Below are 27,950 nucleotides of genomic sequence, written 5' to 3' on the forward strand. Positions count from 1 at the left end.
GGTGTGGCTGTGGGTTTGTGTTCATCTCTTACAACCTTACAAGCCTCATTGATTGCCAGGGTGCTTTTATATTTGTTTCTTATTTGGGGTGGTGGTGGTGTTGCACTGTGTGGCTTGTGGGATCTTAGTTCCCTGACAGTTCCCAGGAATTGAACCTGGGCCCTCAGCAGTAAAACCATGGGGTCCTAACCACCAGATCGCTGGGGAGTTTATCTATATTACTTTACTTGCCATGTCATGAGAAACTGTGACTTTGAAGCTCATATTTGTATGTGGTGCAACTTAGGTCCCCGTTTCTATGGGAGACTCTTTAATACGTGGCTGTAAGGGGTCAGGATGGTGTCATGATTCCATGAGGCTTCCCTTCACTCTGATTTGAGGCTGTAGGGTCTCTTTACGGATGCCAGCTTTTGGCAGGGAGCTCCAGCTCCTGCCTAATATAGACCTGAGACATCGGCTCCTGGCCCTGAGTGGCTGTTTCTTCATTTACTTGGATATTTATCGATTTATCTGGCTGCGTCTGTCTTAGCTGTGGCATGTGGTCGAACCCAGACCCCCTGCACTGGGAAAGTGGAGTCTTAGCTACTGGACCTCCCGGTCCCGAGTGGCTGTTTAAATGCCCCTCTCACCTCCTAAAAGAGAACTATCCATTTCTAATGGTTTCCATTAGCTGTTCGGTATCATGTCCCACTCCTGGTCTTGGCTTTCAATTCCCTTTCCATTTCTGGCACTTGGGGATGTTCTTTGGATGATTTTGACCTCAGTTATATATTACAACTTTCAGAGTTGTGTTTTATACAGAATTCCTATTTGGGTCTAGGAGGAAGTCTCTGTATTGACTCATCTACCGTAGTGGGTGCGCTTTCTTATTGGATTTTAGTGAAATGTGACCACATTAGTCATATTTTATATATATTTTAAGCCATCAGCACTTGATTTTGCTTACTTGGATTTCCTTTACTTTATAAACAACTCCAGGATCATATTGAGGAATTAAAAAAAGAAAGCAGACGAAAACAACAGAAAAGCAAGACTGAAGGGACTGGAAATTTGTTTGATCCTCTTGGTGGATCAAATAACATGAGAACCATAGCCTCCCTCCAGCTGTTATCAGTGTTGAAGAAATGACACAGGAGAAGGGACTTCCCTGATGGCCCAGTGGCTAAGGCTCTGCACTCCCGGTGCAGGGGGCTCCGGATCGATCCCTGGTCGGGGAACTAAGATCCCACGTGTGATGTGGTGTGTCCAGAAACAAAACAAAACAAAGCAACAGCAATAGCAAAAGTAGGCAGCCAGAGAGGAGGGAAGACAGAGAAAGGCAAGGGGCAAGGGGGCTCCTCTGTTGCTTTACATCTCGGGATTGAGATCATGAAGGCTCAAGGTGTGAGCCAAACCTTATATTGTCACTAAATGGACAAAAAAAGGGGTAGATTTCTCTCGTTGATTTGTCTATTCTCTGAAGTGTCTCTTGCCACCCTTCCCCTTTTTCTAAGTAAGGCTTCAAATTAGGAAGTAGCTAAGAGATTATAAGGGAAGTAAATGAGCAAGTAACACACAGGAATGTTGAACAAGTGGAAGGTGGGTGACCCGGGCTCTGTTGTCGACACCTAGACTTCAGCTGGGACCTGGATCCTCTGGGGCCACCTGCCAGGGAGATAGGACCATGTGGCTGCCCTCAGCTCTTCTCCTTCTCTGCCTCCCAGGTGAGTGGGGCTGGGGCCTTTGGGAACTTGGTATTGCAGAGGGCAGGACCGTGGAAGGGTATAGAAGGTCTGTCCTGGGTTCAAGCCAGAGGCAGAGCATCAGCAGAAATGGGAGGGACACATCAATTCATCTGTCTGTATATCCTTTTATACATTTAAACATTCATCTTATGGTCCTACACACACTTGTTGAGCACCATCTGTGTGCCTCCATGCACTTATTGAGCACCAACTGTGTGCCAGGACTGTTCTGAATGCGGTAGTTCAGAGCAATTTCTGCACTCAGGAACTCATGGTTGGATGAAGGTGTCAAGTTACTATGCTACTGCGTGAAACTAGGGCTTCCCTGCTAGCTCAGACAGTAAAGAATCTGCCTGTAATGCAGGAGGTGTGGATTCGATCCCTGGGTTAGGAAGATTCCCCCGGAGAAGGGAATGGCAACCTACTCCAGTATTCTTTTTAATTTTTTTTAAAAAAGAACTTATTTATGGCTGCACTGGGTCTTTGTCACTTTCTTTAGTTGCGGCGAGCAGGGGCTACTCTGCTGTGGTGTGGCTTCTCGTTGCAGTGGCTTCTCGTTCCAGAGCACAGGCTCGAGGTGTGCAGCCTCAGTACCTGCCCTGCACCATGTAGGACCTTGCCTGCCCAGGGACTGAATCCACGTCCCCTGTCTTAGCAGGCAGGTTCTTGGCCACTGGCCCACCAGGGGAGTCCCCTGCTCCAGTATTCTTGCCTGGAGTATTCCCTGTACTGAGGAGCCAGGAGGGCTACAGTCAGTGGGGTCTCAAAGAGTCAGACATGTGTAGGACTTGCTATAGAAGAGGTTCACTCATATGGTGATGAGTGTGCACACAGGACCCCCAGTTCTGCTCCTGGAAGGATACAGGTCTCCCTAAAGCATCACTGGGAGTTAGTCTGGAAGGATGAATGAATGAGCTGAGTGGAAAATCGGAGTAGCTGATCCCAAAGCGTGGAGATGCTAGAGACCAGAGGAAGCTCAGGAAGGAGCAGCCGCTCTGTTTGGTCAGGGCTCCATTGAAGGGGGTACGAAAGATTTATCAGGAGGGATGAACGAAGAGTCTAGAAGGGCAACCTCAGCTTCTACGTTAACTCCCTCCTGGGAGAGCATGATCAAATTGTTCCTCAAAGGTTGAACTTTCAGAAGAGAAAATCTTTAAGGAGACATTCAAAGTGCATGAGAGCACAGTTTTAACATTAATTTTTACTGGGGCAGAGCTGATTCACAGTGATGCATCAGCTTTTGCAGTACAGTCTATGAGTCAGCCATACGTACACATATACCCCCCTTTTTTGGGTTTCCTTCCCATTTAGGTTGCAATGGAGCACTGAATAGAGTTCCTTGAGCTATACAGGAGGGTCTCACATCTACTTTATACATACTAACGTGTGTATGACCACGGAGCACTGAATAGAGTTCCTTGAGCCATACAGTAGGTTCTCGCATCTACTTCATACATAGTAATGTGTGTATAACTGTCTCACTCTCCCAATCCGTCCCATCCGCCCCACTTTCCACCCTTGCTGTCTGCATGTTCGTTCCCTACATCTGCGGCTCTGCTTTGCAAATAAGATCGTCTATACCATTTTTTTCTAGATTCCACATATGTGCGTTAATATATGATATTTGTAAGTTTAAGATAAAAATTAGAGGGTTTTCTTCATGCTTTTAGAGTAATTTTTTTGTTAGGTTCCCTCACAAAATGTAGAGCCTGCCCAATGTAATGACAGATTCTTCTGGAAAAGTGGGTAGAAAAGGGAGAGATTTTAAGGATCTATTTAAAGGATCTATATCTATATACTATATGTATAGAATACATTACACATTATAACTAAGTCACTTTGTTGTACAGCCCGAAACTAATGCAACATTGTTTATCAACTATACTCCAAAATAAAAAGTTTTTTTAAAAAAAAAGTAAAAAAGGAAAAAGAAACCAGTCATGGGCTAGAGTATTCACACCTTGGAAATTGGCAAACGCTACAAATCAGGCTTCTCCCCTAGGGAGTTGGTTTACCAGCATTATCAGTGCTTGTTTAAATCTTCTTGCTTAAATCTAATAAAATGTTTAAGTGCCCCAGCCTGGGTGCAGCTAAACTGAAGATGGAAACTTCTTCCCACCCTTTCTGAGGAACTGGCTGAACTTTCCAGACCCACAGCCTCATTTTTCCATCTTAAGAACATTTGCAGCTGATGTTTCCCATGGGCTAAGATCGGAACTTTGAAGTCACTTGTAAAGATTTAAATTTCAGTTCTTCTTTTTCATCCCAGCTCCCTCCTCCACCCTGTGCACCCGTCTGGGGTTACAAACATGGTATGGAGAAAATGTGATTACTTTAAATTTATGGAGGGCACCCAAGAGGGTTGTCAGGGATATAAAGAAAGATGGCAAGGGCGATTCCAGAGCAAAGAGAAAAAGAATGGAGACGGAGGAAGTGAATTCCGGTATAAAATGAGCAAGAAAAGAACTTATATTTATTAAGCTCTTTACAACCCTGCAACACTTTCAAACTTATGGTACAATTTAGCCCTCTGAGCATCTTTTCAAAAACTTGTATTGGATTGCAGTTGATTTACAATGCTGTGTACAGCATTCAGGTGTATAGCGAAGTGGATCAGTCATGCGGGTATAAGTCAAAGTCGCTCAGTTGTGTGTGACTCTTTGCAACCCCATGGACTGTAGCCCACCAGGCTTCTTTGTGGAATTCTCTAAGTGAGAATATTGGAGCGGGTAGCCATTCCCTTCTCCAAGGAACCTTCCCAACCTAGGGATCAAGCCTGCGTCTCTTGCTTTGCAGGCTGCTTCCCTGCTGGTCGGCAGTAAAGAATCTGCCTGCAACACATTCACGTGTATCCACCCTTTTTAAGGTCCTTTTCCATGTGGGCCATTACAGAGTACAGAGTAGAGTTCCCCGTGCTATACAGTAGGTTCTTGTTAGTTACCTATTTTACATACAGTAGTCTGTATATTTCAATCCCCACCTCCCAATTTATCCTTTCCCCCACTTTCCCCCTGATAACCATCACACTGCTTCCTACCTCTGTGACTCTCTGTACCATGTTTTAGATCCCACAGATAAGCAATACCATATGATGCTTGTCTTTGTCTGACTGGCTTCACTCAGTATGACAAACTCTAGATCCGTCCATGTTGCTGCAAATGGCATTATTTCATCCTTTTTTATGGATGAGTAACACTCCATTGTGTATGTACTACATCTTCATCCATTCCCCTGTTGATGGACGTTTAGGTTGCTTCCAGGTCTTGGCTGTCGTAAATACTTCTGTAGTGAACGCTGGGGGTGTGTGTATCTTTTTGAATTATGGCTTCCTCTGGACATATGCCCAGCAGTGGGATGGCTGTGTCACATGGTAGCTCTATTTTTAGTTTTTTAAGGAACCTTCCTGCCGTTCCCCTCTGAGTAACTTCATGACGCAGGGCAGTTAGTATCATTCCCACTTCACAGATAAAACCTTGAAGGGATTAGTGACATATCCAGTAAGTGAAAGAACTGAAAATTAAATCCAGATGAGCCTCCTCCCCAGGGCTCTTTCCAATGCCCACGGGGTATCTAGAACAAAGCAAAGCCTGTGATATTCACAAAACTGCTCAAGGTGCTTCCTGCAGATTGCTCTGCTGACCACCTAGTGTTTCCATTATGAACTCATTGCTCTCCGACTTGAGCTCCTGTAAGCAACCAGCAAACACTTTCTTTAAAAAAGGCACACGTGAATTTATACGGTCCCACGTAAGACCTGCTAATCTTGCATCCAGGCACTTTCTAGCAGGACAGAGGAGAGTACTCTCTTGGAATTAGTAGAATCTTCTTTTCTTTTTCTTAACTTCTGGTGTCCAGAATGGGTTGGTCTTGCCTGGATGCCTTCTCATCATTGGTCCATACAAGGCCCTCTTTTATGTTAAAGTGAAGTCGCTCAGTCGTGTCCGACTCTTTGTGACCCCATGGACTGTAGCCTACCAGGCTCCTCCGTCCATGGGATTTTCCAGGCAATAGTACTGGAGTGGGTTGCCATTTCCTTCTCCAGGGGATCTTCCCGGCCCAGGGATCAAACCCGGGTCTCCTGCATTGCAGGCAGATGCTTTACCCTCTGAGCCATCAGGGAAGTCCTTCTTTTATGTTAATCATACATAATTTAGCAAACCTCTGTGAGCTCACTGGCCAACCCAAGAATTGGGATGCTACCTATAACTTAGACCTACCCGCTCCTTCCCAATCCAATCTGGCTTCCTCATTCAAACACCAGTAACTTGATATCACTTGTCAACATATTTCATGGACACTTTTGATATATTTGTGGGTCAGGTAGAAAATTGGGCTGAGCTATTATAATCCACCTTCTAAATCCGAGGGTCTGTGATGAGAGCCAGAGATTTATTTTTTCTCCCTTGAGAACATGTGGAGAGCAGCATAGACAAGAAGTCATACTCTTTAAACAATGTGTTGGCTTCGTCAGGCCGTGGCTGCGGCGCGTGAGGCCTCTGGCTGCCAGGTGGTCTTTTGTTGCGCGTCATGGACTCTCTAGTTGCAGTGTGAGGGTTCGTCTATGCTAAGGCTGAAGCACTGGGATATTAGCTCCCTGACCGAGGATCAAACCCACGTCCCCTGCATTACAAGGCGGATTCTTAACCAGTGGACCACCAGGGAAATCCCAAGAAGTTACACTCTTAAAGAAATAGTTTGAACTACAAAACACCCAGGATGCAGAAATCTTACTCCAAATTCAAGTGTTTTGGTTACACGCCCAACCCTCATGCCTGGCAGAGGTTGGAGGGTTAAGGACAGGGCAGGATATTAAAAAGCATGGATGGACCTAGAGAGTGTCACACTGAGTGAAGTCAGTCAGAGAAGGAGAAACATTGCGTGACATCCCTTACATGTGGAATCTAAAAAGAAATGATGCAAAGGGACTCACAAAATAGAACGAGACTCACAGGCTTCGAGAACAAACTTATGGTTGCTGGGGGGACAGATGGGAGGAGAGGGTACTTTAGGAGTTTGGGATGGACATGTACACACTGCTGTATTTAAAATGGAGAACCAACAAGGACCTACTGTGTAGCACAGGGGACTCTGCTCAATGTTATGGGGCAGCCTGGATGGGAGGGGAGTTTGGGGGAGAATGGATACACGTGTATTTACAGTTGAGTCCCTTTCCTGTTCACCTGAAACAAATTGTTCCTGTTCACCCATCATGATGTTGTTAATCGGCTATATCCCAATAGGAAATTAAAAGTTTAAATTAAAACAAAACAAGCAAACAACAAAAAAGAACAGGGCAGGACTGCCAGCCCTCTCTACTCCCACCTCCAACCGTGGCCCGACTCCCCTTGTTCCCAGGGACAGGGTGCCCGTGCAGCCAGGCAGCGTGTCTGGGCTCGCCGGGCACGGGTCTGAGCTGGCTCTGCTGACCGCCGTCTCCAGACCCTCTGGCTTAGGTCTTAAATCAAGGTGTCTCTCCAGGTCCCCGTTCCTGAGCCTGGAATGGTCCACGCCTCCCTGGTAACTTTCCCCTTGGGCTTCAAGGAAACAGCTGCTGGTGGGGCCTCTTGGGACGGAGTCCTGGGATCTGACTTGTGTTTTCCAGGCTGTTGGTCACTGACGGGCCCTGGCTCTGTGGCGGGCACCATGGGGAGCTCTCTGCGGGTCCGGTGTCAGTATGAGAAGGCATACAAGGGGCATAACAAATATTGGTGCCGAGGAAAGTATGGCAGAGTGTGTCGAAAGATTGTGGAGACCGAAGGAGAAGAGAAAGAAAAGAGGAATGGCCGTGTGTCCATCAGAGACCACGCGGATAACCTGACCTTCACAGTGACCATGGAGAACCTCAACATGAATGACGCTGGATCCTACTGGTGTCGAATTCAGACCATCTGGATCCTGGACGTGCTGTCCTGGGACCCCTCGGCCCAGGTTGAGGTGTCTGTTTTCCCAGGTAAGAGCTCCCTTTGGTCCAGCAGCAGAGCTTATGGGAAAAGAGTGGGCTTGTGGACAAAGATGGGGGACAAGGATGAACAGTGTCCTGCGTCTTGTCCTCTGTCTCAGCAGTGCTGGGAGGAGCCTAGGGTGTGCTCAGGGAGAAAGGCAGCTGACCCTTCAGCTTTGGCATGGGCTGGGGGGCATAGGTACCCCACACAGGGCACCATCCTTGCCCTTACAGAGAGGCAGAGACCCCTGAACACACTGACTCGCTTCGGTAGAAAGTGGTGGTCACTGGATGATTCTGTGTGACGTCAGAGCCATATGGGTGCTTAGTGTGGGACTGGGGAAAGAGTGATGCCTGAGCCATGCTTTGATCTCCAGCACCAAGCACCACCCCAGGGAGCACCGCCTGTCTGGCTGTACCGGACACCCTCCAGACAGTGAGTGATGGACAGAACCTCAGCACCAAGGAGATGTTGGCCCACTGCCTGGGGTAAGGGCCTGGGAGACCGTGGGGGAGGAGGGTCAGCAGCCTCAGGGGCCCTCGGCTCAGGCCTGGGGCGGGGCCTGGCAGCACACCGTGACCTTTGTACCTCACCCTTTGCTGGGTTTCCCTCCAGCTCTGGTTCTGATGTTTATATTCTCCAAAGCTGCATGCAGAGTGGAAAACAGCACCCGTTCTGTGAACCCTCTCCCCTGAGGGGCAGCTGCAGGGACACAGATGGAGGGTAGTTTCAGGTGGACTTGAAGCCCCTCCTCCCATCCCCACCCTCCCTGTCTCCCTTCTCACCGGGCTGTGGATGCAGAGGGCTGATTCCACGGTCCCTAACCCAGGCTCTCATCTAAAGTTCTTTGCTCTACCAGAGATTCTGCTTCCAGGAGCTGCCTGTGGGGGTCTGTGGGAGGTGTGCTAGTTCCAGGCTGACATTTAGGTCTGTCTCCTTCTTCCAAAGATACCCAGAAGGGCTGTGATGCTACTGTCAGACCCTGAAGGGAATGAGGGGGCGAGGGCTTTAAAGTGTGGGTGAGGACTGGTTTCAAGAAGTCAGCTGATAACAGGGAAAACTATGTGTGCAGGAAAGGGATGGAGAAGATGAGTTTGGACGCACACTTCTGAAAGTGGGCACTGCCCAGTCCCTCTCCTCCTTCCGTTCCCTCCCCTCCCCTTAAGGAGAGTCCCAAGAGCAGTTCCTGAGGCAGGAATGATGACAGGAGTCCCAGAAAGGGGCTGCCCTGACTTGGGTCTTCTGGGTTTGTTCCTGAGTTATCTAGGAACTTCCCTGGTGGCTCAGATGGTAAAGCATCTGCCTACAATCCGAGACCCAGGTTCGATCCCTGGGTCAGGAAGATCCCCTGGAGAAGGAAATGGCAACCCGCTCCAATACTCTTGCCTGGAAAATCCCATGGATGGAGAAGCCTGGTGGGCTACAGTCCATGGGGTTGCAAACAGCTGGAGACAACTGAGTGACTTCACTTTATCTAGGCTATAGTGTCGGGGCGCAGGGAGAAGTGGGGTGGGAAGGGACCTGGGACCTCCTCCAGAGGAGGCAGCTCATTTCCAGTCACCGTGTCTCCCACAGGTCCCGGCTCAGCAATATCCACTTCCTGCTCCTGGTCTTCCTGAAGCTGCCCCTGTTCCTGGGCATGGTCGGGGCTGTCCTCTGGGTGAACAGACCTCAGAGGCACCCTGGAGGAAGGGAGAGACAGCTTGACCCTGGAAGTCCACCGTGCAGTGTGCCGTTCCCAGGAATGCCCTGTCCAGGAATACAGCTCTTCAGACTGGACAAGAGAGACCTTCAGATTCTGGGCTCCAGGGCAGGGGGACAGCAGTTGCTAGATTCTGGAAGGACTCAGGTCTTCTGGGGGCACTGGTCCAGGGAGGGTCCCGGATCTTAGAAGACACTCTTTCTGAGTCCTTGGGTGAGAAAGGGCTCAGCCACCCCTGCCCTTGCTTGGGGGTTCTCTTTTCTCCTCCCCAGATATCCTGATTCCTGGGCTTCACACCCACCTCGCAAGGGCAAGAATTCTCTGGAAGTTGTGTGCTCAGAGGCCTGACATTTTACTCTTCCCCTTGGCACAAAAGCTTCTTGGTTCAGCACTGCCAGGGAAACGACCACATCCTCCCTGCAGACAAGAGGCTCCCTGAGGACACACCCCTCCCAGCTTCAGTCCTGGGCTCACAGGGCTCCATCTGCTCCTCTGGGACAATTCCAAGGGAGTTTAGTCCTGACAGAGTTTGCTTATGCAGCTGTCCTGTGAGCTAAGGGTTATTTCCTCTTTTCCAACGCCTCTTGGGCTTCAAACCTTCTTGTGTCCTTGTGACCGATGTGTGACTTGGCTGAGTGCATCTCTGTCTGGCTCAGCCACGACTGAACAGCTTCGAGTTAAACTTCTGGGGCTGTTTGGAGCAGTAATGGTAGAAGGAGGCAGTGGATACCTCTAATGTCACTCCGGGAATTCCCTAACTTGGAGAGTCTCCCATGCACAGAGTCGATGAAGAGTCCAGGTTTATCCAGTTTAGGAGAAGTCTGGTTGAGATCATCCATCAACAATTAACCATTTTTGCAGAAGAGGCAGACATAGCTTCAAACACAGGGTAGAGGACACAGAGGAAAGGAGATGCTTCACCATGCTGGGATCGTACGATGCCACCATAACCACAGGCACCCTTAGCCCAGGGGAGTGCTCAGTTGCTTCTTGGATGCGTATCCATTACTCCCTCCCTGAAGTATTCATGCAAGAGTCACCCAGCCTGTCAACATTTCCGCTCACCTTTCTGCATCCAGAGTGACCCTTTTCCTCTGAGAGCTCCTCTGAGCACTGAGTTCTCAGGCAGGGCTGCTGTTCTCTGAACCTGAGCTCTGATGTGCCTCCCATAAGGGTGTGTACATTCATGGCATCCCAGGGAGAGCTGGGGCTGGCCCCAGACTCGGCTGAAGGAAAACCTCATTCTAAAGAGGCACATACTAATCATGACTGTAAAATATACACAGGGTGGTATAGGAAGCATAATAATAGGCAAGAGAAGAGCTTGCAAAGCACCTCATAAGGAAGATAAACTCACAAGTCAGTAGAGCACAGGCAGGGCTGGCAAGTACCACGGGACAGTTGCAGGCGAGATGCTCCATGATGTCAGAGGGGGAAATATTATGTCACACTGGCTGGGTCAGTGGGAGGAGGTGATATTTGAGATTGACCTTAAAGGAAGTATATACTTCCAGTCGAGTGGGGTGGTAAGGTGGGGTTGGGGAGCTGGGGGAAGGAACATATTCAGAGCAACAGCGGAAGTGAAAACAGGGAGGCAGAAAATACTCATTGTAATAGTCAGGCAGAGAAGACCAATCAGCAGAGTGTGAGGTTCACGTACAGTTTCCCATGGTGGAGGTGTGTTTAAGATTCTGGTGGGATGAAGTTGTGGCAGTGCAGTTTTAACTGAAAAACCTAGGAAGACCCAGTTTTAAGACCTTAGTTTTAAGGTGGGGGTGTGCTGAAGGGGTTTGGACTCCAACGTCTACTCAGGCTTTGACTGAGACACTTGGATGAATTTAAGCAGATCAACATGGAGTCATGGATGTGTTTTAGGAAGGTTTACCCAGCTGATGAATAGGATAGTCTGATAGGAAGAGTCCAGGAGTACAGAGATGTCAAGCCTGAAAGACCAGAAGGATAGGTCATCATTGAGAGAAATAGCGAAGTTGGGAGCAGGCTAGGGGGATAAAGAGCTTGGTTTTCTCTATGAGACTGGGATTACCAGGCATAGAGGAACAGTCAGAAGCTAGAGATGTGGGTTAGCAGAGTACTCATGCTGGAGTGAAGATGTGTGGGGTGGTAAACTGGAGCCCAGGGACAGGGGGAATCATCAAGGGAAGAATTCAGGACCAAGGACAGAGTCCTTGAAGCACCTGCAGTTAGGAGGGACTGGGGGCTTCCCAGGAAGTGCTTAGGGGTAAAGAACCTCCTTGCCAATGCAGGAGACAGTAAGAGATGCAGATTAGATCCCCGGGTCAGAGAAGATCCCCTGAGGAAGGGCATGGCAACCCACTGCAGTATTTTTGCCTGGAGAATCCTGTGGACAGGGGAGCCTGGTGGGCTAAAATCCATACGGTTGCAAAGAGTTGAACATCACTGAACTGACTGAGCATGCACGCATGCAAGACAATAAACAAGCAATTGCATAGATCAATATTGGGAAAACAGACGTTCTTACCATGTTGAGTCTTCCATCCACAAATGAGGTGTATCTCTCAATTAATTTAAATATTCTTTGACCCCTGTCATCAGGATTTTGCAACTTTTAGCACACAGATGCTAGGCAGTTTCCATTAGATTTTTACCAGGTGTTTCTTCTTTGGGGGGAAGCAGTTCTGAATAGTGTTTTATCTTCTACCGAGTTGTTGCTAGTATCTAGAAATATGACCCTTTTGTGTGTGTATTGATCTTGTATCCTGCGACCTGGTTGAACTCATTTATTGGTTGAGCAGTTTGTTTGTTTTTTTGGTAGATTCCATGGGATTTTCTACATAGACAATTATGTCATCTGAGAAAAGGAACACTTTTATGCTTCCTTTCCAATCTTTAAGTTTTAGTGGTGTCCTGGAGGCCTGGGGAGCCCAGGGGAGGTTTAAAACACTCTGATGCCATGTAGAGGATGTGACATTGTGGGTCCACTGCTTTCAGCCATTGCTACTTTTAAAAGAGAAGCTGGGGGACTTCCCTGGCGTCCAGTGGTTGAGACTCCATGCTTCCAAAGCAAGGGGTGTGGGTTCGATCCCTGGTCAGGGAATTAAGATCCCAAAGGCTGCATGGCATGGCAAATAAAGAGAGAGAAGCTGGAGATGAAATCCCTCATGTTTACATACGGGCAAGAGATTCCATTAATAAAATACCATGATCAAAATGAAACATGTCTGTAAATCCATGCAAGTTATGGATACAGTCTGTGACTTCTGAGCAAAGCAGAGAATTTCAGAACCCTGTGTATCTGCCTGGTATTTATGCCTGGGGCCATATGGTGCCCTCAGCAGGCTTGGGAACTGACCTTCTCAAGAGCACAGATGGATCTATGGGGAGGGTAGGTGAGCCAGACACATGCTGGTCCGGGGCAGATTCAACTCTGCTACCTGGCTCTGTGACTGGGCACCCAGGGCCCTCACCCTTCACATCTCCTTGTTCTTACATGTGATGCGAAGGTGCTGGATCAAGAAGTGTGTGTGGCAGCTTTAAAGTGTGACTTCAAAGTTCCTTGACGCTCCTCCTATCAAAGGTTGGGGCTTACTTCCCCTCCTTGAGTTTGGGTGAACTAGGACTGCCTCAGTCTCAGACTGGAGCAATGTTTCTCAATGCTTTTCCCATTATCATCCTCCTAAAGATCCCCTGGGGAAGGAAGTGGCAACCCACTCCAGTATCCTCGCCTGGGAAATCCCATGGACAGAGGAGCGTGGCAGGCTACAGTCCCTGGGGTTGCAAAGAGTCGGACACAACTGAGCTACTAAACCACCAGCACAACCGTCACTCACAGTTTGCATCTACATGTAGGGAGTCTGACTGTGACCTCCGTGAGGGGATAAAAAGGGGTCTTCCAGGTCTCTCCCCTCTGTTTGCCGCCGACTCACCACTGCCAGATATATTCTAACTCTGTGTTTGCTTTAGGGTCACTTCACACCCTCTGGAATATATGGGTCATCCTCTCACACATGAAAAATGAAACTAGTGTCCCAACGAAACAGTCTCAGAGGAGCACAGGAAATCCATAGATTTTAATAGGAAACGTACAGCACAAATGTACAGCTCACAAACACACGAGCTGGGCTCTGGACCAACCCCGTCTTCAATGATCTGTGTCCAGGCCGCTCTTCCTCTTAGAGGAACGGATGCAGCAGAAGGTGGGCTTGGTGGACCCCTGGACACCCGGCCCATGGTGGGGGGTCTTTGCCCATCTAGACACACTTTAAAGCTTTTTTAAAAATAATTTTTGTGTGTTTACTTTTGGCCGTACGCGGGCTCTGTTGCTGGGTGTGGGCTTTCTCTAGTTGTGGCGAGCAAGGGGGCTGCTCTCCATTGCAGCGCACGGGCTTCTCATTGCAGTCGCTTGTCTCGCTGTGGGGCTCAGGCCCTGGAGCTCAGGAGTTGCGGCGCATGGGCCTACCTGCCCCGAGGCATGTGGGATCTTTTCGGGCCAAGGATTGAACCGGTGTTCCCCTGCACTGGCAGGCAGATTCCCAACTACCAGACCACCAGGGAAGTCCCAAAGCTTTTTAGTTTAATCCCAGTTTTATGTAAGCCGATGGGTCTAGAATTTTGAAACCCATTGTTGGGCGGGAGCCCTGGACAAGGTCTTAGTCAATTATCTTCGGAAGAGCCGCCCTCCCTCCAGAGTCACAGGGACGGAGGCATTGGAAGGACACCCCCCACTCCAGGTGAGATCACAGGGGCCTCCGAGGACCCCGTGTATGAGGGGAATGCCATCTCCTCTCCTCTCCTCTCTTTGAGCCTGCGGTGGAGGCTGCAGGAGGCAGAGAGGCCCTGTCAAGTTTCCAAGGCCAGGATGAAAGGGATCTTCTCCGTAGCAGGGACACTCATCTCCTTTGGGACTGAAATCACCGCTCCTTCTCTGATAAGAAGTCAGGAGCTTCTTCTCCATCTGCTCGGCAGGCGGGCGGGCGGGCGGGTGTTGGTGGTGAGTGCGCTGCGGTTCTCCAGCTCAGCCCAGCTCATTGCCCCCCAGGCTGCCCCAGACTCCTGCTCAGCCACATTGCAGCACACAGCAGGCCCCCAAGCAGGGGCACCTCCATGAAGGTCAAGAGCACCACGCGGATGTTGCAGAGGAGGACGCTTACGAGGCCCAAGGGACAGGAGTGAGCTGCGTCTTTAGGGGAGCCCTGGGCCCTGCCTCTCTGCCCCCTCCCAGAGCTCAGACCTGGGTGACAGAGGGGCAAGCCTGCGACCCTGCTGGGGTCTCCTCAAGGGGCACAGCCGTTCTGCTCAAGGGCTAAGGCTTCAGGGCCTCCCTACAGGCTCGGTGCCGGGGGCTGGCACCCTTTGCCGTCTGTTACCATCCTGCCTTGTGACTGCTCCTCCACGATCCTCCTCAAATCCCCCGCAGTCTAGACCCTCCCCTGTCTTTCTGATTCGGCCTCAGCTCCCCTGGCCACCTTGTGCTGCCCTTGGTAAATTCTGCCCGTCTTTCAAGCTCAGATCTAATATCACCTCTTAGGAGCAAAGAAAGGTTCCTCAACCCCATCAACCTGGCTATTTATCTGTTTGGTTCTCCTGGGAGGGGTCTGTCCCTGCTCTGACCCCCACCAGACAGTGCGTATAAGAAGAAATAGCTCATATAACACATACGTAATTTTTAAATTGGAGGGTAATGGCTATACAATGTTGTGTTGGTTTCTGCCATAGAGCAGCGTGAATCAGCCATAGATACACATATGTCCCCTCCCGCTTGAGCCTCCCTCCCACCCCCGCCCCATCCCGCCCCTCTTGGGTCGTCACAGAGCACTGCGTTGAGCCCACTGGCTCTCTGTTTCACACACGGTAATGGGCTTACCTGGTGGCTCAGACGGTGGTAAAGAATCTGCCTGCAATGTGGGAGACCTGGGTTCTGGTTCGATCCCTGGGTCAAGAGGATCCCCTGGAGAAGGAAATGGCAACCCACTCCAGTATTCTTGCCTGGGATATCCCATGGACAGAGGAGCCTGGTGGGCTACAGTCCATGGGGTCGCAAAGAGTTGACACGACCGAGTGACTGACACACGCAATGTATGTTTCCATGCTGCTCCCTCGGTTTGTCCCACCCTCGGCCCCCTCAGTTTGTCCCGCCCTCTGCCTCCTCTGCTGTGCCCACAAGTCCGTGGTCTATATCCATCTCTACTGCTGCCCCGCACATAGGTTCAGCTGTACTATTTTTCTAGATTTTACATATATGCATAATATACAATATTTAACACAATAATTTATTTCTGTTACATATATATACACAGTACCCATATTTGACACTTGGTCTAGTCTCGCACTGCCGGGCCCGTGGTGGTCTCTGCTCCCTGGATAGCCCCTCCCGGTACAGAGGAGAGTCTGATCCCCTCCCCCACAAGCTGTGCCAGGACCCCCCTCTCCCTGCAACACCCCCTCCCCACCCGGGGCATGCCAGCCTTGGTCTCTGCCTCCATCTGCCCTGAGCGTGGTGAGTCATGTTGTCACTGCCTGCTTTCCTGAGAGAGAGTGGGCACGCTGCGATGCCAGCCTTAAAATAGCCCTTCACCCACTGCGCTCTTCTCACCAGTCCCAGCACAGAGACTGCCCTGCCCTCCCCACCCTCCACCCCCTGCCCACTGCTCCCGGCTTCTCCAGCTTCTCTTGAAGTCCTGCGTCCTATGGCTGCAAGGGACCATTCCCCCACAGCAGCGAGCAAGACGGAAGAGGGTCTTGAAGCATCTCCCATAACCTGGTTCCATTCAGACTCATTGCTGAACAAATGAGAGCCAGGGGCCCAGGCTCCAAGCAACAGGACCCTCGAGAAAGGAAGCTGGACCGCAGCAGGGGAGGAAGATGAGGGAGGGCGATTCTGAGAGGAAGGACCCAGGGAGAAACTGGACCTTGACCGTGGGAGGCGGAGGGCACCAGGCTGCGCTGGGAGGAACCTGGGGCGGCCTGAGGGGGAGACGCTGCCCTTTGATGGGAGAACTGACCTCTGAAGGGGGTGGGCTTCAGGCTGCTGTCACGCCTCTTTCCCATGTTGTGAATGTGAGAAAGCAGGGACCCTAGCTCCCCACTCCCTCCTGCAATGTCCTAACACCTGGGGAGAGAAGGACCAGAGTGTACGCCTGTGACTGTCCTGAGCAGATTAATGACCTTCCCCTTTCCAGGTGGCTCAGTGGTAAACAATCCACCTTCCAGTGCAGCAGACTAGGGCTCCACCACTGGGTCAGGAAGATTCCCTGGGTCAGGAAATGGCTACCCACTCCAGTATTCTTGCCTGGGAAATCCCAAGGACAGAGGACCCTGGCGGGCTACAGTCCATGGGGCCACAGAGACTGGGACACGACTCAGCACGCACACACACACAAAAGACGCCCTGACCCCCAGAACCTGCGAATGTGTTATCTTACACAGCAAGGGGGGCTTCATCGTGCAGACAGGTTTAACATTGGCGATCCACTGATTTTGAGAGGGAAGCAACACAATGTAGGGAAGACTTGACGCACTACAGCTGGCTTTGAAGCCGGAGGGGGCCCAGAGCCAAGGAATGCAGAGGCCTCTTGTTGTTAAGTCTCCTTGTTGTGCCCAGCTCTTTGCGACCCCATAGACCGTAGCCCGCCAGGCTCCTCTGTCCACAGGATTCTCCAGTCAAGAATACTGGAGTGGGTTGCCCATTTCTTCCTCTAGGCAAACTTCTCAACCCTGGGATTGAATCTGTGTCTCCTGCATAGGCAGGCGGATTCTTTACCGCTGAGCCCCTTGGCAAGCCTGCAGTGGCCTCTAGAAGCTGGAAAAGGCAAGGAGGTGGATGCTACCCCAGAGCCCCTGAAGGAACTCAGTCCTGCCAGCTCCTTGATTGTAGCCCAGTGAGACTTATTTCAGATTTCTGGTCTCCAGAGCTAGGAGATAATAAAATTGTGATACTTTAAGCCACCAATGGACATGAGCTTGAGTAAACTCTGGGAGTTGGTGATGGACAGGGAGGCCTGGCGTGCTGCAGTCCATGGGGTCACAAAGAGTCGGACACAACTGAGCGACTGAACTGAACTGAACTTAATTGAAGCCACCAATTTTGTGGCGATGTTACAGCAGCCACAGGAAACTCACAGAGTGCTTGCCTTCTGGCACACTCGAGGCTGAACCCCACTACGCCTCCTTTTGCTTCTCTGGGTTTGTAGGGGCAGGTCAGAGGGAGACCACAGCCTTGCCTCCTGCAGCCCAGCTGGAGAGGTTTGTTCTGGTTCCTTGCAGGGAGCGGGCAGCTCTGTCAGTCCTCAGAGGCATAAACGGGGAGGGGGAAACCCAGGACAGACGACTGTTTCTTCTCTCTGCATAGGAGACATCAGATGGTCCACACGGGGGTCCTTGACTGAGCGCCCCAGGGAAGCAACCACTGGGCAGCCGTGGGGAAAGTCTGCAGGAGGCTGTCTCTGCTTGCCTGGTGGGGACACTGCTCAGGGCCGTAGGTTGGCTGCTCTGACACTCTGGGGGGTTGGAGGCGAGGAAGCTGGGCTGGCCGGTGTGTTTGCTGTCACAGGCTCAGTCATGTCTGTCGTCATGGATTCAGCCACGTCTGTGGTCACAGGTCCAGTCGTGAATGTTGTTGATGGAGAGGGTGTTGCTTTTCCTGCTGAACACACAGAGCAGAGCGTGGCTCCCAAGGTGACCCAGGTGGCTCCCCTTGGCCTTCTACACCCCCGCCCCCCACCCCCGGGGATTAAGAACCTCTCTCTCTGAGCACCACTGATCAGCCACCCTGGCCTTCTCCTGCAGCTTTTTGATTTTTATTCAAAGCATAACCTTCCTTCATTTACGGAGAATCCATTTACCACCGTGTGAGGGATTTGAGGGTGGCGGGCCAGGTGGGCATTTTACAAATATTCCGAGTCATCGCAGAGTCCTGTTGACATGGCTGAGTGTGTCAGAACCAAGTTCCCACCCCTTGGGGTTGTTTTCCTTTTTCTCTTTGGCTGCATCAGGTTGCAGTTGAAGCATGCAGGTCTCAGGTTGAGGCGTGGGGGCTTAGCTGCCCTGCAGCACGTGGGATCTTGGTTCCCTGACCAGGGACGGAACCTGCATCCTTTGAGTGGGAAGGCTGGCTCTTAACCATAACCACCAGGAAGTCCTTCCTTGGGATTTTAAATCAGGCCAAGATAGCTTTCTCTGAGTCTCGGCCTTGGCTGCAGCGGGCTCTGGGCCTCCTGCCCTGAAGCCATGTGACCCCAAGATCCCTCTCTTGGACCCGACCGAGCACCAGGGGCCTCTTCGTCCCCCTGGAGTCATTCCGCCTCCAGTGGCTTCCTGTGTCACCACCCCGCCCGTGAGGACTGTCGGGCTTGGAGGGTCTCAGCCTCCGATTCTCCCAGTGCCAACGCCTCTTCCACACATCCACCCCAGCTTGGCTGCTCTTTTTCAGCTAATTTCTGGAACGTTCTACAACCAGCCTACTTCCCTATTCTATATACCACATTTGCATATATTACCAAAATTGAAAAGACTTTTCTCTGCTTTCAAAGTGGGCTCAAGAATCACAGATAGGGACTTCCCTGGTGGTCCACTGACTAAGACTCCAAGTTCCCAGTGCAGCCGCCTGGGTTTGAGCCCTGGTCAGGGAACTAGATCTCACATGCTGCAGCTAAGAGTTTGCATGCGGCAACAAAGATTGAAGATCCTGCATGCCGCACCTAAGACGGGCCCAGTTCAGTTCAGTTCAGTCGCTCAGCCATGTCCAACTCTTCACAACCCCATGGACTGCACCACTCCAGGCCTCCCTGTCCATCGCCAACAAGTTTACTCAAACTCATGTCCATTGAGTCAGTGATGCCATCCAGCCACCTCATCCTCTGTCATCCCCTTTTCCTGCCTTCAAACTTTCCCAGCATCAGGGTCTGTTCCAATGAGTCAGTTCTTCACATCAGGTGGCCAAAATATTGGAGTTTCAGCTTCAACATCTGTCCTTCCAATGAACACCCAGGACTGATCTCCTTTAGGATGGACTGATTGGATCTCCTTGCAGTCCAAGGGACTCTCAAGAGTCTTCTCCAACACTACAGTTCAAAAGCATCAATTCTTTGGTGCTCAGCTTTCTTTAAGAGAAAGCAATGGCACCCTACTCCAGTACTCTTGCCTGGAAAATCTCATGGATGGAGGAGCCTGGTAGGCCGCAGTCCATGGGGTCATGAAGAGTTGGACACGACTGAGCAACTTCACTTTCACTTTTCACTTTCATGCATTGGAGAAGGAAATGGCAACCCACTCCAGTGTTCTTGCCTGGAGAATCCCAGGGATGGGGGAGCCTCGTGGGCTACTGTCTATGGGGTCGCACAGAGTCGGACATGACTGAAGTAATTTAGCAGCAGCAGCAGCAACTTTCTTTATAGTCCAAATCTCACATCCATACATGACTACTGGAAAAACCATAGCCTTGACTAGATGGACCTTTGTTGGCAAAATAATGTCTCTGCTTTTTAATATGCTATCTAGGTTGGTCATAACTTTTCTTCCAAGGAGCAAACGTCTTTTCATTTCATGGCTGAAATTACCATCTGCAGTGATTTTGGAGCCCCAAAAATAAAGTCTGCCACTGTTTCCCCATCTATTTCCCATGAAATAATGGGACCAGGTGCCATGATCTTAGTTTTCTGAATGTTGAGCTTTAAGCCAACTTTTTCACTCTCCTCTTTCACTTTCATCAAGAGGCTCATTAGTTCTTCTTTGCTTTCTGCCATAAAGGTGGTGTCATCTGCATATCTAAGGTTATTGATATTTCTCCTGGCGACTTGATTCCAGCTTGTGCTTCTTCCAGCCCAGCGTTTTTCATGATGTACTCTGCATATAAGTTAAATAAGCAGGGTGGACAATATACAGGCTTGATGTACTCCTTTCCTGATTTGGAACCAGTCTGTTGTTCCATGTCCAGTTCTAACTGTTGCTTCCTGACCTGCATGCAGATTTCTTAGGAGGCAGGTCAGATGGTCAGGTATTCCCATCTCTTTAAGAATTTTCCAGAGTTTGTTGTGATTCACACAGTCAAAGACCTGGCACAGCCAAATAAATAAATATTAAAAAAAAAAAAAAAGAAACTGGCCATTAAAAAAAAGAAAGAATAACAGAGATATTGCCTACCTAGTATCTGTGTGTCTATGTGGATGCTATGGAGGGGTTTCCATGGTGCTGGAAGTGGAGACAAGACCTCGGTGTGAAGGTTCTAGAGGAGGAGCTGGGGATGGGAGCTGAGTCTGACTCTCTGTCCAGGCCTCTGTTTGAAGGAGGCCCTTGTGCCTCTGGGGCACGTACGGCTGAGTTGAGAATCTCCTCTAGGGCTCGGAGGCAGCCAGAGGAGGCTGGTGGAGGCTCCTACGTTACGGCGGGTCCTGCCTTTCCTTGTCCTAGTTCAGAGTCCCTCATCCTCCCCGCCCTTGTGTTGCCAGAGAAGGCGGGGGTGGGGCACACTTGGTCAGCTGAGATATCCAGGATTATGGCTTTCAGGCCCTCACCCGCACAATGACAAGGCCCCTGGTCAGGCTGGGGCTACTCTGAGGGTGGACATGATGCCTGATGATCTGGTAAAGAGCCCCTGTCTTCCCAGGACAAGCCTGTCTGAGCTGTCTGCTCCCCCGATGACAACAGATGGAGACGTGCAGAGATGCCAGGTTCATGCTTTCTTTCAGGCTTTCCAGAAAATCTACACACCGCCTTCCATGCACGTGTGTGCACACACAGGCACGCAAAACCATGGGCACACGTGTAGTCTCAGGTGAGTTTCAAGGCCCCACCCCACCCCTCAGAGGCAGATAGAGGAAGAGCTCTGCACCCCCATGGGTCAGTACCAGGGCCTCGAGGGGACAGGAGGGTAGCTCCTACCTGGGTGGGTTGCCGTGTAGGCTTGGTGCCCCAGGTCAGGCTCAGTTCTCTGGTTCCGCACCAGTGGGTTCGGTGTCACCCCTCCCAAGCCCTTCCGCAGTCATGGTGGGCGTGTGCCCCCTATGATCGTCCCAGATGGACACTTGGCCCTTCCACACTGGTTTCTCTGAGCCTCCATGAGTCTTCATGAGTCTTCATGAGGATCTGGCAGGAGCCCCAGTTCTCTCCGTGGCACCCCCACTTCAAGTAGCTCGCCCACCCTGGGTCATAGTGACACTCGATGGTCACCAAACCACCTTTGGGGCTGCTCACTGACACCACAGATGCAGAAGCAGCCTGGAAAACAGGAATCCAACTCCCATCTCCTCCTTCCTGCAGCCCAGGCTTTGGTACCTTCCTCAGGGACTGACCAGGAGCCTCTGCCCTCTGCCCCCAGACTGCTCAGATCCCACGTCCTGCCTGTTTCCTACTCCCTGCAATGGCACCTTTGCTGTCGCGTCTCATCGAGCTCTGCTCTGGGGTCCTAATTGCCCAATACAGAAGCATCTGCAGACTCCTCATCCCGCGGACCACTAGCCACACCCTCATTTCAGAAACTCTCCCACACTTCACTCTCAGGCAACACTGCCTTCCCCTCCAGCCTGCAGTCCACAGGCTCAGTCCCGAAGCCCAGAGCTGGGGAGATCGTTCTGCTGACTTCCCGGAGCTCTGCCTCCCCGACGCATGACACCCACACACACGCTCCGATGAACGAGACACACCCCACACTCCCACACTGAACACCGTGCTCTTTTGTGTCTCCACTTCTCTGCACAAGCTGTTTCCCACACCTGGAATGTCCTCTCTTCTCTGATTGAAGGATCAGACCCTGACACCCGTCCCCCCAGGCTTGGCTCACATAGCATCTCTTCTAAGGGCTCTCTGGTTCCGAAGCTGACTGGGTCTCTTCCAGGGGCTGCCAGGCTTCTTCCTCCTGCCTCGTCTGTCACACTCGCCCCTCTGGACCACGGGCTGGTCTTTGGCTCATCCGGAGCAGAAACTCAGGCAGCTGACGTGCGGGGTTGAGGGACACTCCAAGACCCCGCCCCGCCCTGGTTTTGCTGCCTGTCTTCCTCCCTGTCCTCCGAGCTCTTTTTAGAGGAAGAGTTCTCAGCTCTGGCTCCAAGTCCAGACCAGCTGTGAAGGCTTTGAAATGACCCAGATGCCGAGCCTTACCTTGACTATGCAGGTCTGAGCATCTGTGCTCTTTAAAAGCGCCTCAGGACTTCCCTGCTGGTCCAGTGGTTAAGAATCCACCTGTCAATGCAGGGGTTGAGAGTTCGATCCCTGGTGGGGACTAAGATCTCACATGCAGAGGGGCAAATAAGCCCATGAGCCACAACTACAGAGCCTGCGTGCCCCGGAGCCCCTATGCCACGATGGAAGACCCTGATGATGTAGTGAAAAGCCTTTGTGCTGCAGCTAAGACCTGATGCAGCCAGATTAATAAATAAATATTAAAAATAAAGCTCAGAGATTCACGCATTCATGCGCACACGTATGCACCTATGCCTCTGTCTACCTATCTGTCCACCCGCCCTTCTGTCTTCTTACCCATCTATCTGCCAGCATTGAGAAACGGTACCCTAGAAAACAGATCTCCTTCATGTTATTCATTTTCATTTTTTCCACCAACACCTAACTTAGGACCTGTCAGAGAATACAAATGTATCAACCTTTCTTTAAAAAAATAAGTGCATGGATGAATGGATAGGCCCTGCCCTTTACCCCAGCACAGACCCTCTCACCTGGAGGACTGGGAGCAGCCACCTGTCCTAACCCCAGGTCCCCGCCCTGTGGATCATCAATGCCAGCTGCTCTCCAGAGACTTGACCTGAGCCCATAGGCAAACCGCCCTCTATGTGTCCAAATCATTAGTTTTTAGTTTCTCTCATTTACTTCCCCAATGTTTCTCTGCTCTTCCTTCCCAATTTCATGAATTGCTGTCCTTTAGAGTGTGTGATGGGTGTGATTACATGTCCTCCGTGGCTGGGGAGGCACAGAGCATCCCAGTTGCCCAAGATCTCCCTGCAAGTGTGTGTGAGGGTCTGAGGAGGTGGCCAGTTGAACAGCAGGATGTGTGGCGGGGCTGGGAGGAGAGCGCTGCGGAGCCGGGGAGACAAGTGATGGAGAGATGTTGGTCTGTGATCCAGAAGAATGTAGTGTTCAGGGCTCAGGCCCAGTAGTTGAGGCTCATGGGCTTAGCTGCTCTGCAGCACATGGGATCTTCCCAGGTCAGGGATCAAACCCGTGTCTCCTGCACTGGGAGGCGGGTTCTTAACTGCTGAGCCACCAGGGAAGTCTCCTCTCTCTTCTAGGCCGAGTCCCTCTTCTCGCTCTCGTGCCCTTCACCCCGGCATCTCCCAGACTCTGTCCTTGTTGCCCTCTTCTCTGAGCAGCATCCCCAGCACTCTCTCCAGCATCCCCTCCATGCACAGGGACCGTCACACGCACATCTCTGCCCCCATCTCGACTCCACTCTTGACTTTCAAAGCCAAGGCACTTCTGCAGTTACCTGCCCCGTTCGATGTTCAGATATGTTCAGAATGAAATTCCTTGAAAGTCCTTGTGACTCCAGTCCTCAGACTGATCTCTTTGTGGCTAAGGCTTCCCCTTCTGGACTAGCCTTCCAAAGACATAGCCCCCGCCCCCAAGTCTTCTTTCTGCCTCTTGTCACCCTCCGAGGGCCTTGCAAGGGAGGGGGGCTTGGAGGTGCAGTGGCAAGTCTGCAGGAGCAGGAGAGGGGTGGTGAGCCAGTTCTGGGGAGGGAGGCGTGAGGAGGAGGAAGCTGAGCCGTTTCTGTGTGCGTTTATGTCCAAGGGCTGAGGGTTCTTCTGGGAGGAGAAGGGGGGGTCCAGTGAGCCCAGATGCTTCTGCCTGCAGCCAAGAACTCATGAAGGGGTGGGAGTGGGCAGGACTGCAGGGAGCACCAACTCCCCCTCCTTCCCTTTGGTTCTCACTGGTTTTATCGAGCTAAGCTACTGGTCAGTCACTAACTCATGCCCGACTCTGTGACCCCGTGGACTGCAGCCCACCAGGCTCCGCCGTCCATGGGATTCTCCAGGCAGGAATACTGGTGTGGGTGGTCATCCCAGGTGACTAGGTGGTAAGTATTCTTGCCTGGAGAGTCCCATGTACAGAATACTGGAGTGGGTTGCCCTTTCTTTTTCCAGGGGGTCTTCCTGACCCAGGGATGGGAATTGCGTGTCCTGCACTGACATGCGAGTCTTACCACCTAGTCACCTGGGAAGACCCTATTGTGCTATAATTGTGATAAAATAAGCTGTGTACATTGAAAGTGCCCAGTTGAAAACTGTTTTCTTAATTATTTTTCAAATTTTGCATAGCGTAAGACTCACTCTTTTGTGATGTATACTTTGATGAATTTTTAACGCAGGCATCATTTCTTGCAAACACCACCACAAACATATAGCACAATTCCATCGCTTTCCTCCAGGGTCTTCAACTGTGGATTCCACTTCTTTAACGTCTGGTTGTCAAGAGCTTCATGTGCTGAAGGCTTCCCAGGACTGCTGTTCCAATGGAGTTCAGCTTTCAGAGGCTTTGATGTGCTTTTGGACCTGGCCCGTGTGTGCCACCCAGCAACTAGTCCATGACACAGGGGGTGGCCTTTCCCCAGTTCTGTCTGGGGTACTGTCTCAGGGTTCCGCCAGCTCGCACAGCTTGGAGGGTGAGCTGACTGCCCAGGGTTCCTTTCTGGAGCTGCTTCCTCTTCTTCAACTCCCTGACCCCTTCCCCCTGCTTCCTGGTCCCGTGGTTGGAAAGCTGAGGCTTTTGTCTTCCCTGTCAGCTTGGGTCAGCCTCCAGGGTCAGACAGAGACAGCATGAGGAGAAACACACCCTGGCTTCCCTGCCCAGCCGCCCCCATGCTTCTTTTATTTTTTAAAAAGATTTATCTGTTTATTCTTTGGCTTGGCTGGGTCTTCAATGCTGCACTTTAGGCTTTCTCTAGTGGCTGTGAGCAGGGGCTACTCTCTAGTTGTGGGGGCAGTCTTCTCCCTGTGGTGGCTTCTCTTGTTGCGGAGCGGGGGCTCTAGCGTTGCAGAAACCAGTACTTGAGAAACCCAGCACCACACTCAGAGAGTTGGAGGGCTCAGGTTTATTACACCAGCGGGCCCAGAGGAGTTAACACTCCACGCTCTGAGCCCCGAACAAAGGGATTACAGAGTTTTTATAGACAGACTGTAGTGGGCAACACTAGCTGTTAATAGGCTGGTTTAAACTAAGGGGTTTTGCATGTGCGGGAACAGTGGTCAAAATGGGGAGGCAGAAGCCTGGCCTGGACATGCATGATGAAGCAGGTTTGCAGGGGCTGGGCGATTGCAAAGAGCAGGACAAGGGTGAGTGAGATAAACTCCAGTTCCTCGTATTGCAAGTCCCCACTCTCTGAGACTACATGACCTACTTGATCTAGATTTTGCAAGGGGCAAACTGAGTTACAGAGGCAGAAGAAGGGGGTGATATAAAATTTTAACCTTTCCTCTTCATTCTCCCCCTTGATGCTTCTATCACTCATTGTAGAAAGCATCATCTCATGTTTCGGTAGGACATTCAGAGCTCCCCATCATTTAGGGGCCTATAACTGAGCTTTTACCATTTGTAACTTTATGGATTCAATCCAAGAGGTTATGAACTGGGTAATAACATTGAGAATACAAGGGCCAAACAAGAGCCCCGCAAAGAGCATGAAGAGAGGACTTGTTAAAGGGAGAAGCCACAATGCCCAGCTCCAGATATTGCTCCAATTACCCCAGGAATTAGCTAGTTTTTCTCTCCATTTTATGATTTGTTCCCTTAGCTGTTGGGCCATGTCCCTGACTATTCCTGATTGGTTTATATAAAAGCAGCATTTTTCGTTCAAGAAGAGGCAGAGTCCTCCCTTTTCAGCTATCACTAGGTCTAGCCCTCTCCTATTCTGTAAAACCACCTCAACCAGGGAGTCGAGTTGGTCTTGTAAGGCCACTAAAGATTTGGCCACTCTCTCAGTGTTGTCGGTGAAGTCTTTGGATAGCATATGGTAAAAGGTGGTTGATGAAGCAATTCCTCCTATTCCCATACCTATCCCAGCTGTGATTCCCAGACCAACTAGTAGGGGTATAAACTGGATGGCTCTTTGACCACATATGTGCTACCAGAGATACCATGAGAGTCTGGTTGTTAGGGACAATATTCATCTGGGGAGTGAGGAAGGCTAAGGTGAAGATACCCATCTAATTGACAGGTAGACATAAGTAAGCATCTGTCCCACAAAGAAAGAAAAGGCCTCGATGGGGGCAGCACCATCTGTTACGGCAAGGGACACCAAAAGGCTGCAAAGCAACCTGCACATAACAGATAACTGAACACTAGCAAAAGGTTTTCACCCCATCTTCAGGTTGTCACAGCTATAGCAACTGAGCCTATCGTGAAGTGGGGGGGCGGGAGGGGGTGGCGGTCAGCTATACTATGGAGCAGTTTAGTTAGTAGGGAGAATCAATCATACGAGACTTTTAATAAGAATGAGGCTTCCCATTACAGTGAGATAGTTCAATTCAGTTCAATTGCTCAGTCGTGTCTGACTCTTTGTGACCCCATGAATCGCAGCACGCCAGGCCTCCCTGTCCATCACCAACTCCCGGAGTCCACCCAAACCCATGTCCATTGAGTTGGCGGTGCCATCAAACCATCTCATCCTCTGTCGTCCCCTTCTCTTGCCCTTAATCTTTCCCAGCATCAGGGTCTTTTCAAATGAGTCAGCTCTTTGTATCAGGTGGCCAAAGTATTGGAGTTTCAGCTTCAGTATCAGTCCTTCCAATGAACACCCAGGACTGATCTCCTTAGGATGGACTGGTTGGATCTCCTTGTACTCCAAGGGACTCTCAAGAGTCTTCTCCAACACCATAGTTCAAAAGCATCAATTCTTCTGTGCTGAGCTTTCTTTATAGTCCAACTCTCACATCCATATATGACTACTGGAAAAACCATAGCCTTGACTAGATGGACCTTTGTTGACAAAGTAATGTCCCTGCTTTTTAATATGCTCTTTCAGTTCAGTTCAGTTCATTTCGGTCGCTCAGTTGTGTCCGACTCTTTGCGACCCCATGAATCACAGCACACCAGGCCTCCCTGTTCATCACCAACTCCCGGAGTTTACCCAAACTCATGTCCATTGAGTTGGTGATGCCATCCAGCCATCTCATCCTCTGTCATCTCCTTTTCCTCCTGCCCCTAATCCCTCCCAACGTCAGGGTCTTTTCCAGTAAGTCAACTCTTCACATGAAGTGGCCAAAGTACTGGAGTTTCAGCTTCAGCATCAGTCCTTCCAGTGAACACCCGGGACTCATCTCCTTTAGGATGGACTGATTGGATCTCCTTGCAGTCCAAGGGACTCTCAAGAGTCTTCTCCAACACCACAGTTCAAAAGCATCAATTCTTTTGTGCTCAGCCTTCTTCACAGTCTAACTCTCACATCCATACATGACCACTGGAAAAACCATAGCCTTGACTAGATGGACCTTTGTTGACAAAGTAATGTCTCTGCTTTTTAATATGCTTTCTAGGTTGGTCATAACATTCCTTCCAAGGAGTAAGTGTCTTTTAATTTCATGCCTGCAATCACCATCTGCAGTGATTTTGGAACCCCCAAAATAAAGTCTGACACTGTTTCCACTGTTTCCCCATCTATTTCCC

The 27,950-nt window shown here is 50.6% G+C and overlaps 1 protein-coding gene across 1 annotated transcript; it reads left to right on the forward strand.

Annotated features, from left to right (window-relative positions):
- Positions 1 to 1,554: 1,554 nt before the first annotated feature.
- CD300E (CD300e molecule) lies at positions 1,555 to 12,563 on the forward strand. Its single transcript, XM_012186570.4, has 4 exons — positions 1,555 to 1,703; positions 7,327 to 7,674; positions 8,043 to 8,154; positions 9,242 to 12,563. Exons 1-4 carry the CDS (start codon positions 1,664 to 1,666, stop codon positions 9,555 to 9,557), a joined length of 816 nt encoding a protein of 271 aa, XP_012041960.3. The 5' UTR covers positions 1,555 to 1,663; the 3' UTR covers positions 9,558 to 12,563.
- Positions 12,564 to 27,950: the final 15,387 nt, after the last annotated feature.

Source organism: Ovis aries, chromosome 11, assembly GCF_016772045.2.
Source record: "Ovis aries strain OAR_USU_Benz2616 breed Rambouillet chromosome 11, ARS-UI_Ramb_v3.0, whole genome shotgun sequence".
In the NCBI taxonomy this organism is placed as follows: Eukaryota; Metazoa; Chordata; class Mammalia; order Artiodactyla; family Bovidae; genus Ovis; species Ovis aries.

Coding starts and splice junctions, on each gene's coding strand:
- CD300E (XM_012186570.4), top strand. CDS start 1,664: ATGTGGCTGCCCTCAGCTCTTCTCCTTCTCTGCCTCCCAG. Junction 1,704..7,326: donor TCTCCTTCTCTGCCTCCCAG/GTGAGTGGGGCT, acceptor TGTGTTTTCCAG/GCTGTTGGTCACTGACGGGC. Junction 7,675..8,042: donor TGAGGTGTCTGTTTTCCCAG/GTAAGAGCTCCC, acceptor TTTGATCTCCAG/CACCAAGCACCACCCCAGGG.